The sequence below is a fragment of the Alligator sinensis genome, unplaced genomic scaffold (assembly GCF_000455745.1).
Source record: "Alligator sinensis unplaced genomic scaffold, ASM45574v1 scaffold210_2, whole genome shotgun sequence".
Taxonomy (NCBI): Eukaryota; Metazoa; Chordata; order Crocodylia; family Alligatoridae; genus Alligator; species Alligator sinensis.
The window spans coordinates 1,810,911-1,823,846 of record NW_005841946.1 but is presented as its reverse complement, the minus strand read 5'-3'; the positions used below and the strand labels follow the sequence as shown (position 1 = coordinate 1,823,846).

Below are 12,936 nucleotides of genomic sequence, written 5' to 3'. Positions count from 1 at the left end.
CATGGCAGAGGCTGTGCACCTGCAGCTCCCACACTCACAACAGGGGAAAACCCACACTGCAGCCGGCTGCCTTCCCTGCCTCCTGCTGTGACTCTGCTGGGAGTGGAGGGAGCCCCAGTTCCCTGCTTCACTGCAGAGTCCAGCAGAGCACTGCTTCCCCCAGTGCGGGAGCTGCAGGCATGCAGCACAGAGCCTCCATGATAGAGGTGGACAGACAGGCTGTGCTCCTCCCCACTAGAGCCTGTGCCAGGCATGAGCTCCCTAAGCCTCCCTGCCTGATGCTGGCATTGAGGGCTGCATGCCATGTGGGGGTTCCCCACACCCCCCACCCTCCCTCATACCCCACAAACCTCCATCCCCACATATACACACACACCCCAAAACACCCTATGCCCCCCCCACAAACCTCCCACCCCATCATACACACACTCCCTGCCACACAATATAAAAGTGAGATTATTTTTGAGTAATTATGCAATGCCTTCTATATACACTACACAAACAAATCATGATAAATGATTTTGTAATAAAATTAAAATATGTTCTAGTACGTGTTTGACTTTTAGTGTATGATTTGTTTTTTTCCTGGTTCTAAGATGGCAACCCCCCCAGATGAGCATTTCCGGGGGGGAGGGACTTCTGGTACCAAAGGTCAGGGGCTAGGCCATGGGACTTCTAGTCCCAATATGGTGACCAGGCAGTGGGGCAATTGTCAAAGGGGAGGCGCGCACTACCCATGCAGCCCTTGACAGTTCACCAAAGCTTGTTTAAGCAGCCCTCCACCCAAAATAATTGATCACCTCTGCAGTAGAGTTTTTAAGGACAAATATAAACATTGGTGAAAATGAACTAAATGTTAACATACCTTCCTTCTTTTTGCAATTTCTAGCCAACCCCCGCACCAAAAAACATATCACTTGATAACATTTCAAGGAGGAAAACTAGGATTCATGGAAACATGGAAGATAGGAATAACCCCCCCCCCCCCCCACCCCCCCCCGGTCTTATACCTTTAGATTACTGGACTCAAGGTTTCAAAGCTAACTTGAATCAAAACAGAACAAATTGCACACCTAACTAGCAGAATAATGTCAACAGGTTTGCTGTATGTTTGGTCAAACCAGTCCACATGGGCATTTGCTGCTGAATTTCCATTATCTCTCTTACGAGAAATTAGGAAACACAATTGGCAAATTATAATACAGAGGTCAGAAGACAGGGGGGGAAAAAAGTATGTATTTACACATTCTTTATGTCATCTGATCAGTATATTTAAGGAAAATACAATTCATGCAATAAGGTCTTGCTCAACTCCTTATCTGGAAGTCTGCATTTCCTGGCATGAAAACAACTGGTGACAGCCTCCAGCTTCCTTTATGCAGTTGTATGTTGCTTTGCCATGAGATAAAAATAAAAACTGCTCAAAACTCACCGAACCTGACATTAGAACAGAGGATTCAGCAAGCAGTTCACAGCAAGATTACAGAATCTTCTGTCAAGCTGAATCGACTTGCGATCATTCAGTCTCAACAAACAAGGACATCCTCCAGCAAGTATGCATTTACACAACTCCAATTACTTACCTTTGAGCAAAGGGATGGCTATTTTCTTTAGCCACAGAGCAGACATTAGTATAGACAAATACTAAAGGGAGGTCAAAGAATAAGACAAAAACCACACCTTATCCATGCTGAATAATGCCTGGTACTGAGGAACCACCGCATTTCGTGGCTCAGTAAGAATCCGCACGAGTGTTTTTTCATCTAGGCTGTGCAAAGGAACCACCACGGGCAAACGTCCCACAAACTCTGGAATCATGCCAAATTCAATGAGATCTCGAGCTTCAACATGGCGCAACAGGCGATCCTTTTCTTCAATGTCTTGTTGTGTGTCTGTCTCCCCACTTATGTTAGCAAGGTCAGCTGCTGCTGCAGCCCTTCTGCCCTTCCCCAAATTAGAGGGTGTCCCAAAACCAAGATACTGCAAAACAGACATCACACATTTGTGGCTTGTTAGATAGCTCAGATTTGCTACACATGCAAAAGATGCATCATCTGCAACACCATATGCTGAAATAATCAACTTGCAACCTCCATACGTTCTTGAAGCTAAGTTAATACAAAGTTAAGCCAAGTCTTATATGAACCCCCAGTCAAAAACGCTAGCTACACAAAAAAAGCCTACAGCTTTCCAAACATGCAGTAGTTCCAAACTTATCATTAGATATCTCCCCTACTGAAAACAAAAGCAACTCAACTTCCTCCTACCAGAAGCCCTAGGTAGGCTGATTATGTCATCCAGAAAGAGGAAGCTTATACGTGCCCAATTACTGATATCAAAGTTGAAATTGAACAAGTATTGTTTTCTGCTCACCTAAACATTACAAATAATGGCCACGGTCTGTTTGGCCAACAGATATTACAAGTGAAGCTGTTGGCACTCATGTAAAACAGAAAAAGTTTTCCCTAGTTTTTCAATGTTTGTTCTCAGTTTCACACTTTTTTCAATGGATTTCCTCATACAATTAAGAGAGAAGCCCTACCATCACATGCAGAACTGAGTTTCACACAGGTATGCCACTTTTAACAAATAATGCAGATTTTTTTCCCCTCAAACTTAGCTCTCTTCATATCAGAATTCAGTTTGAGGCACAGAGAAAATGGAATCTGCAGATACAATTTGCCCTATGCCAGTCCTAAAAGCTGCTACCAAGAGGTACCAAAAAGAACGATTTTAAAACCATGCATCCTCACCTTTTCATTTTTTCTCCTGCTGATAATTCTGTCCAGACCGTTAAAAGCACCAGAAGCTACAAAGAGGACGTTCGTTGTATCAACCTGCACCGTTTCACCACGCAGCTTACGAGAATTCTTTTCTGGAACATTTACGATTGTACCTTCTAGTAACTTTAACAAGCCCTAGGAAGGAACACAGTCAATACAAGGAATTAAATAACGAATCTGCACACTTACGCGATGGGCAACAGCATGCACAAAGCTGCCACGCTGTCATCTTAGCACCACCTCCCAACCTGGAAGCCACCCAGCTATGTCTGAGTGGTGGTAAGGGCTAATTAACACTGCCAGAAGTTAAGCTGTTAACTATCTGCAACACTGCACCATGACACCTATGCTGCTTCTAGTGTGTATTTTAACACGTATGGAATAGAACAGCATGGATGAGGATACTACTCGCTGGCAAAGTAAGTTTATAATCTAAATGTGACCTTCAACTAGAATGTGTACCAAATTCCACTCATCTTACTCGCACTGGATTCAGTGACTGAGTACACAATTGGGGCAAGCTGGATATGGCTCACAATGCAAATAATATCAAGTGCCAGAGGGCTAAGCAAGATGCTTGCCTGGATCAATACTGTATTCCAAAGCAGCAAAACATACATCCTATAAAGATATTAAGGATTACTATAATTACTTTGCATTTCTACAGAAGAAGGGAGTTTAGAAACTAAATTTTCCATATTCAACAGTAGAATCTTCTTTCAAGAAACAAAATCAATTTTTTTGTGGCCATACACTGATTAAAGTAAGGTTTGAGCACATGCAAATAAGAGAATTAGGCCAGTATGGTTCTTTTCAGGTCTACATAACATTTCATAAGATTCATAGATTTGAAGGGGCTGGAAGGGACCTCACGTCATCGGGTCCAGCCCCCCCGCTCGAGGCAGAAAGACAGAGTAATTTCACTGCAGTCATTTTTTTTTATCCTACATCAAATGTGGAACAGGAACCTCCAAAACAAATATTCTGTTTAAAGACCATCTGGCCCCTGGGCTAAAGTATATAATGGAATCCTGACATTCGTTTTCTTGTGACTTGGTCTTCATTATTTCAGTGGAATTAATAAGTTGCAAGTAATTTACCCAAGGCCAAATGCTGAGAGAAGCAGAAACACAATCTAGGTCTTTCACCCTCTCACATGCTATCTCCCACATAAGCAGAGGTATTTCTTGTCACAACCCAATTAACTTGTGCCCATGCCACTGAGCAAGAGATACCATTCAAATCATCCTCATTTTGACGATTAAGGGTTAAAAGACATCCCTGCCAAAAATTCCTTGAAACAAAATGCGGCCGGAGAACTGCAGATAATTGGTCAGCTGAAATAAAATGCTAGGGGAAACTATATATAATTGGTCCAAAAATAAGCATAAGCTCCTCACACGTAGCACACATGTAACAGGTAGAGAAGCCTAACCCACTACCTTGTAACTTGAGGAGACAAAGAGCTGCCACCTGCCAAAAATTAAAGATTCCACATAACGGCCCGTCATTGGATGTCTATGTCAAACACCTCTGCCTATAAATAGTTTAACGGTTTCCGCCCAAGTCGGAGAGCTCTGGGGATCTCACAGGAAACACCTGTGCTTGTCACCAGAGAATTGGGAAATTGATCAATTCCCAATCAATCACCCCGTCAGCGTAAAATATTGACGTAGAAAGTCTTGCAAGCTCGACCATTTGTTCCGGCGCCACGTCCGTCATTATCCCGTTGTAACCTGACTGCGTGCGTGTACTCGACTCTGTAACCGAAGCTGTAACGGAATAAAGGCTCGCCTGCGTCGTCCATCGCTATCTAGGCGACCTAAGTAAACAAACTCCTGTAACCTACACGTGTCTGTGCCTGGTTAATTCCACTCCATCCATCAATTACCCGCCTGCCGAGCTCTAAATCTAAACACTCCGGTGTGTGAGTCAGACAAGCTGCCGGCGGCTGCTCTGATTCACGACATTTCTAAATATTTTTCACTTGTCCATGAACTTTTAGTGACTTTAGGGTTTTAAATAAAGTGAAAAAAATTAGCTACTGTTGTCCAGTTTATCTAACCTTTCGCCTGAAAGCAAATAAGAATGCCTTCTGACAAAATTATTTCATCTGAGACCAGAGAAAGGGTGCTGATATCCAAAAGTTTGTCTAAATCTATTCTAACTGTGCAGTGGGTCTGACAAAAGAGACCACCCTCAAAAACATCTTGCCTCTTGCATATTTCATCCAGGTCTTTTTTAGGGGGAAAAGAAAGGGTAGAGAAGGGTGGTGGAATAGTAGCTGAAGTGCTCTGGGTTTAAAAGTGAAGAAGCTAATGAAATATGCATCTATAAACTCAGACACAATCTGGGACTTGATGGGCCAAGTGTTCCACAAGGATGAAGTACTTACTTGCTGAACGCCTTCTCCTCCTACATCCCGTAACTGATGAATGCCTGGCACACTGCCAATCTTATCTACTTCATCCAGAAAAACAATTCCTACAGTTATAGAAAATGCAATTAAGGAAGGCTCTCTCTGGGAGAGAGAAATATAACCTATGCACTCAGAAGAATGCAGTCTTAAAGAGAACAGGTTGCTAAAGCAACGTAACAGATTGCTGAACATTACTTCAGCAACTTGCTAGATGATATGAAACAAATAGCCTGTTACATCTGTTCATAAACTTTTGAAAGGTTTGCTAAGTTTCAAACTGTTTACTCAGAGCTTCTGAAGACACGTGGCTCAAGTTTACCTTGCTGGGCTTTTTCTACATTATAGTTGGCATCTTGCAGTAGCTTTGCAATGACGGACTCAATGTCTTCACCAACGTAGCCAGCTTGAGTCAAGGTGGTACAATCACAGATAGCGAAAGGTACATCAAGGCATTTAGCTAAGGTCTGAGCCAGCAGGGTTTTGCCTAGGAGAAAACCCACACACACACATATTTACACAACTTGTTTTGTAATATTCGTAAAAATCCTGCGGCAATATACAAAACCACAAGTATTCTCCTTCCAGAAACATCATTTTTTATTAGACAATTAATGTTAATAATTCCATCAATAACACTTTTAGATAAGTCTGTTCTAAAATAGCATGTGCTATCAACTTTGGTCCCCAGCTAACTGAATATCTCTCTAAAACATGCTCTATAATTAATATATAAGCCACAATCTATGTGCAACGTGACAAAGATTAAATACAATATTCCAGCGATATATTTGGTAGCTGTGCTAATCTGAGACAAAAAGAAATGCAAAACTCTACAACTCATGGTTCAGAGATGACACCTTTTATTAGACCAACTAAGAAATCGCAGAATTTCTTAGTTGGTCTAATAAAAGATATCCTCACTGAACCAAGCGTTCTAGAGTTTTAAATAAGATATTGGCACTCATTTGTTAATATCTGAAAGTACGATTTGCAGATGCATACTACAAGGACACATTACAGGGATACTTTCTACCTTGTAGCTTGATGATTACAGTCAAGGTTCTTTGTTGCACGAAATAATTTATTGTAGGGAATGCATTTTAAAATTTTGCAGAAAACTACCTAGGTTCAAAGGACTTAAAATCTGGCAGTTGGAAAGGAGAGAGCTGTAATATAATCTAGTTGTGTGTGCTATACTAACTGTATTACACTAATGTAAAACTAATTTCAGTTTGTTTTAGGTAAGCTTCAACTTACAGCGAATTGTTTCAGTTCACCTTTACTGTGACTCAGGCTAAAACAGCAAATTTGTTGCTTATTACGTGCCTTCCATTTTTACTTCCTTCCATCTTTCCTAATATTCAGCCACAGCTGCTCAAAAGAACTATGCTAAATTAACATGAGTTCCCTGTTTCAAGAAATGTTATGTTTGTGGCATATCAAAATACATTACGTAACGGTCTAATCTGGCTATTCAGTGATGCCCATGTGAATACAGTCTGGTGACAAGGAGGTCACTCTCAAAACCCCATGTTAAATGAAAAGTTTCCAGACTTCTCCCCCATAAATGAATTAACTGAAGGCAGCCCTATTCTGTGGTGTTTGTTCTACAGAAATGTTTGTCAAGTTATTTTTGAAGCTCCTTAAAGATACAATGTAGAATGGTAGAAGCCTCAAAGAAGTGGCCAATAGATAAGTCTTAATTTTCAGTGAAACCCAGTTACATTATTGCCCTCTGCAAAAGGAGCTTCATAACAGAGGGGGCCTTCATCTGTTAATTTACCTACATGTAGGTTTCCAGTCTATGACAAGACAAGGAAGTTCCATGTAGACAAACCCAAGCCTTTTCAGCATTTTGATGGGGGTTGGGGATTAGCCTTCAAGCACAAAACTGGAATTGTATATGATGGTTTATATTGGGATGAGCCTGCCTCGGACAGAGGGCTGGAACTAGATGACTTCTTGAGATCAGTTCCAGCCTTACTCTCTATGTTAATCCTATGAGCTGTGTGCATATGGGGAGGAGGAGGAAACGGGGAAAACTCCATACATATACATTTGTCTTTAAAGAACAGTAACTCATTCTGCCAATAGATATTATTTCATAGCAATCCACCACATCTTATCAAAAACGCAGATACTAAAGTGCTACCAAATGTTATTTTAGTTAATGGAAACCTGCAATGAGATTTTCAGATGGTTGGAACACCTCAACACATTGCTTTAACATGCTTATGTCCTAGTTGTAGAATACTACTAGGAATCTGCATTGGCTATCATAGAGCAATCAAGATGCCAAAGCAACAAAATTAGCTAAGGCACCCCCTCACACACAAACACACACACACACAATTGGGCGACTAGAGGCTAAAATGCTTCATGATTTTTGTCTTTAGGAATGATCAAATGGGATGCTTCTTACTCATACTTGTTCTACACACCTTAGGCCTCTCAATTTCTTAGGAAATCTCATGCTTTGGAGAAAGGAGGTGCATGTAACTGAAAACTGTGGTTGAGACCTGCTGGTCAAATGGCAGGATTGGCAAGATTTCTTTTGGAACAGTTCTTCCCTTCAACTTTCTCAGTTTAAATAAATTACTTGCATTTCTCTCCTTTTAGTCACATGCCATGCTTTTATTTACAAGTGGTAACAAAAATATCCTCAAATATATTATCTACGTCAATCCTATACATCAGCAAATATCAACATGTACCATAGAGGACTTGAAATCTATACAAGCGTTCCATTACACACCTGACCCAGTTGGTCCAAGCAGCAAAATATTACTTTTTTCAAGCTTTATGTCATCATGGGGTGAATCTAGTACTTCGCCTCCACGTTTCTCCTGAGGCATCTGCTGATTCACTTGCTGTTGCATTGATGCTCCTAAAGCATTACCATGTGGACTGATCCCAGCAATCTGCAGCAGTTCTGAAATGAACAGGAGTGTTGTTGGGGAACCAGGTTTAATGTGAACTGACAGGGTATCTGGCACAGCTGTTGCACATGTAATTAAGTTTTTTAACTGAGGTTTCTTGTAATCTTTTAGAGCAGAGGTGGGCAACTATTTTGGCTGAACTGAGGTTTCTTGTAATCTTTTAGAGCAGGGGTGGGCAACCTTTTTGGCGGGCAAGCCACTTAACGAGTTTTGGTGAGCTGTTGAGGGTCACACACAAAATCTTTCAGAAGATATCATTTTAACCAGTCACAGATAAAACAAGTCATATTAAAAATCAAACATCTACTATACTAGGGGTGGGCAATTATTTGGGCGGCTGGGCAGAAGTTACTGCTTGGTGCAGGGAAAAAAGCAGGGCCCAGCAGTGAGCACAGCTGCCTCCCCCTTCCTGCTGCGGGGGCCTTCTTGCTGTGGCCACCCAGAGCCTGCACCAGGGCTCCCCCTCCCTGCTGCCACCAGCGCACAGTCCTGGCCTCGGACCACCCAACTTAGGGGGTCAGGGTCCCTGCAGCGCCCGCTCCAGACCCACCCACCGCAGCCACAGTGAGTGGTAACAGCCAGGCAGAAGCTTCTGCTCTGAGTGGGAAAAAAAAACGGGCCCCAGGGGCAGGTGCACCCACCTCCCCCTTTGCCACTGCCAGGCCCTTCTCACTGCTGCCACCTGGGAGTTGCGCTGAGGCTCTCCTTCCCACTGCCACTGCCCTGCTGGGTGCGAGGGCCTGGGGCAGCCTGGAGGTGGCAGCAGGGAAGAGAGGCCCAGTGTGGTCTCTAGGCAGTGGCAGCAGCAAGGGCCCAGCAGCAGTGAGGGGAAGGTGGCTGCACCTGCCACCAGGCCCCACTTCTTTCTCGCACGGAGCAGCAGCTTCTGCCCAGCCGCCACCGTCGCTCATCATGGGCAGGGAGGCCACTGCAGGGAACCCAACCACCTGCGTGGGACAGGCCGGGGCCTGGGCTGTGTACTCAGCCTGGCACACAGATCCTGGCTGGTCTCCATGGAGTTAGGACCAGTGGCAGCAGCAGCTAGATAGAGACACCACTGCTAGAACTGCTGAGAAATGAAGTCTGGACACAGCCACCCCAGCCCCACTGTGCATCTGGGGGTGGCAGGATGCACCAGGGGCCAAACGAGACCAAGGGCTCGCTGCGGACTGCCAAGTCCCTCCGTGAGTCAGATCTGGCCCACGGGCCATATTTTGCCAACCCCTGCACTATTTTTATTTAAAATAATAATTGTGGTCCTGATTTATGTTTTTTTGAATAGTGTATATAGATGCAATTGCATAATAGTTCAAAATAAAGTTTTATTCTTACATATTTTGTGGGGGGAGGGTGTGCACGTGCAGGTGGGTGTGTGGATGCGGGTGTTGTGGGAGGATGGGTGTGTGTGTGTAGGGGGCTGCCCATGCATTAGGTCCAGGGAGCCAACCAGGGTAGGGGGAGGGAGGCACACATGCAGCAGAGTGAGGCAGGGCAAGGAGGTGCAGTCCACCCCCACTTCTGCTCCCATCCGGCCCATGGTGCTCTGCATGGAGCCAAGCCATGCCTGCTCCCCGCTGAGGAATCCACGCCACACTCCTGTCCATACTGACCAACAAACTGCCCTGGCCCGGCCAGCATGCACAGCTTCCTGATGGGGCTGCTTCCACTGCTGTCTGGGTGCTGCTCAGTTTCCCTCCACCTCTAGAGACTTGTCCTCCCCCTGCCCCTGCTGTGCCACTCCAACTGCCTTCCACCCCCTTGACTGCCCAAGACCTGCCCAGCTGCAGCTTCCCCCTTGCCTGGCAGGCGTGGCACAGCAGGGGCAGAAGGAGAAGGAGCCACTGGAGGTGGTGGGAGCCGAGCAGTACCTGGGTGGCTGTAGCAGCAGCAGCAGGAGCATCCCCACCAGAAAGCTGTGCACACTGGCCAGGGCAGTGTCTTTGGTGGGTACAGGCCAGAATGTGGTGCAGGCTGCCCCAGAGAGGACTCAGGCCTGTGGGGAGTGCTGCGGAGGCAGCCGTGGGCTGGATACAGTCAATTGGCGGGCTGGATCCCGCCAGTGGGCTGTATTTTGCCCACCCAGTTTTATAGTTTTGTTCTTCAAACCTGTAATTCTATCTAAGAAAATACATACGGATTCAAACAAATGTAGCTGGTATACACATTGCAAAAGAGGATTTGCATTTACTTATGTATCCGTGCACACATTTTTAAAAGTTTGAAGAGATTTCCAAACACAAACAGCAACGCTGTAGGGACTAAAACTAAAACATCTAAAACATTCTAAATTTAAAGAAAGCTCATTAGAAACGTCCAGTTCTCGCATATACATAAAGTACCCTGCTTTGTATGAAAAAAGGAAAATAAAAGCACATAGGTAGGACAATAAGTAAGGTATAAAGGCAAATGTAAATTGGCCAACCACCAATATGTCCAAAATCCAGTTATGCTGTGAAAAGTGACTATACAAAACTATCCCATAACAACAGTTCTGAAACCTAGGTACATTTAATGGTAAACTAAGGGGGGTTTTGTTTATTTGTTTGTTTTAATGTTTTTTAACACATTTCTTTATTCCTTAGTAATGTAGGGCTGGATTTTATTCACACTCACCCATCAACATAATTTTAAATTAACTCTAATTGCAGTGCAGAATTTTGAAATTTAAGATGATGGAATTGAACAGGTGTGAATGAATTTAATGAACTGGTCTGCAGAAGCACTACTAGTCACGGGTAGCATATGAAACTAAAGAAGCCAGCTTTACAGCGCACTGCAGGTTAGGGGGAAAAGCCTCTTGAGAACTATGCAAACGTGTACAAGTGTCAGTAAGACGGACAAAGCTGTTCTGACTGTCAGAGTACAAATACAACACAGCAAACCTACATATTAAACCTTGCCTGGTTAATGTTGACAAAAGTTGACACGAGGCATTATCTACAAGGTAATGATTTACATTTCCCTTAGCCTCACATAGATGGTATCAGAAATTCATAGAGTTCAAATACCTCACTTTTGAGTAAATAACTCTCATCTTTCACTTGTTTTATCATTAAAAAAAACCAAAACATAAATGCTTATGTAAGGTATCTTTAGCAAGCGGTGGGTAAACTTTACCTGCCGTCCACCTAGGATTAGAAACCGTGGTTACCTCAGTCACAAACATTGTTAAAGCAGTCAATGAACTGCTTTTGGGAGTAAATCGAGCAGAATCTGGCCAGTAATTTCAATCAAATCATCACAAAAACCATGTTTTAATGTTAATTTCAAAGGGTAAATATTGCAGAGGAGGACATGAGGAGAGTTCACTTACTTGTAAATCTGTACTCATCCTCCCGTCTTCTTATTTCTAATTCTAAGAGAGGATGAAAATAGTAATATAAAGATTATAAATGCTCCACCTCTTGCCCTCTTCTGAATACACTTCATCATGGTGTAACAAATATATTTCTAGCAAGAAATCCCCATGTGAATTCTAGCTTTTATTACATTCTAATACTCGCCCCCATATAAAATGATGGCAGACTGCAGGTATTCAATACAATAATGATCTTAAGTTACTGTATTACGATCCCCCAAAATCTTGAAATAAGATACTTATAGCAACAAATCCACACCATAAACTTGACTTAAAATAAAGAACTGTAATATTTAGTTTAGCATAGGTGAAGTAATTTTAGAGGGTTATTTCAAAGGATTATCAATTATACTTGTTGTATTTGCACAAATGTTGTAATTTGTTGTATGCTCTTTGTCTTTATTCTACTTCTGTCGAGTGTCCTATACAATAGCCTCTCTGAGAGACCACCACAGCACCATCCAGTGCAACTACTACTGCTTGTGATTTCTTCAATTAAAAATTAGAAATAGCTTTGAGATGAATGCAAAAAATGAAAGTTGTTATTAAAAGCAGTATTTCTTTATACTCAGCATAACACTCAAGATTTTAAGTCAAATTGACACTCCTTATAAACCAACTACAGTAGAGCAATCCCACTTCTAAAAATAAAGTAAACTGATATGACTGCATAAATATTGTGCAGCCAAAGTACTACCAACAAGTAATCTCATTTAAGCTTGCTGGATATTTAATATTAAAATGACTGAACAGATACTGCTGATGTGGGAGCAAAGGTACAGTTAATTATTCACCAGGTTATAGTGCACAGAAAATAGTTTAAGTAGACTAATTAAGTAGTAAAGTAGATTAGCAAGAAAAAGTTTATAGGTGGCTTATGTTTATAAAATAAATTTTTGCACCTGAAAAAAGCGTGCCGACAGAGATGCTATTTAAAACAAGTTATCTAATACAAATTAATGCTATAAAAATGTACAGCTTATCCAAATAAATAGCAAAAAAATGTACATACAGTGAAGGATTTGCAGCACATGAAGATAACTCAGTGGTTCTCAACCGGGATAACTTGACTAGCTAACAGTGCCCTGTGTGCCACATGCATAGTAGGGGTGTGCGAAATGGGCCATATTCGATCCAGATTTGGCCCAAATCGGGGATTCGATTTGTTAATTAACATCACTGTCCCCGATTCAATACGGCCGAATCCTAATCCGAAGATTCGATGCTGATTCGGAAAAATCAGAGATTAGGCCACAGACACAGCTTTAAATGTTTTTTCTATGTACCTCAAGGTACCAGGCACAGCTTGTGAATACTGCAATGCTGGGGCAGATGGAGCATCCCACAGGAGCGCGCCGCGCCATGCCCCCCCTCCCCATGTGCTTGGTGGTGAACCCAGAATACTGCCCCCCCCCGCTCAGCAATCAGTTGGGGGGG

General features: G+C 42.9%; 1 protein-coding gene across 2 annotated transcripts in view; it reads right to left on the bottom strand.

Annotated features, from left to right (window-relative positions):
- The window catches only part of CLPX (caseinolytic mitochondrial matrix peptidase chaperone subunit), a 40,732-nt gene that overhangs the window by 5,473 nt on the left and 22,323 nt on the right, over positions 1–12,936 (bottom strand). For both annotated transcript variants that reach the window (XM_006020074.3, XM_006020075.3), the window contains 6 exons: positions 11,455–11,496; positions 7,958–8,134; positions 5,522–5,686; positions 5,179–5,267; positions 2,754–2,918; positions 1,681–1,980 (listed from right to left, as the gene is read on the bottom strand). In XM_006020074.3, the coding sequence (XP_006020136.1) occupies positions 1,681–1,980; positions 2,754–2,918; positions 5,179–5,267; positions 5,522–5,686; positions 7,958–8,134; positions 11,455–11,496 (938 nt within the window). The remainder of the gene's footprint in view (positions 1–1,680; positions 1,981–2,753; positions 2,919–5,178; positions 5,268–5,521; positions 5,687–7,957; positions 8,135–11,454; positions 11,497–12,936) is intronic.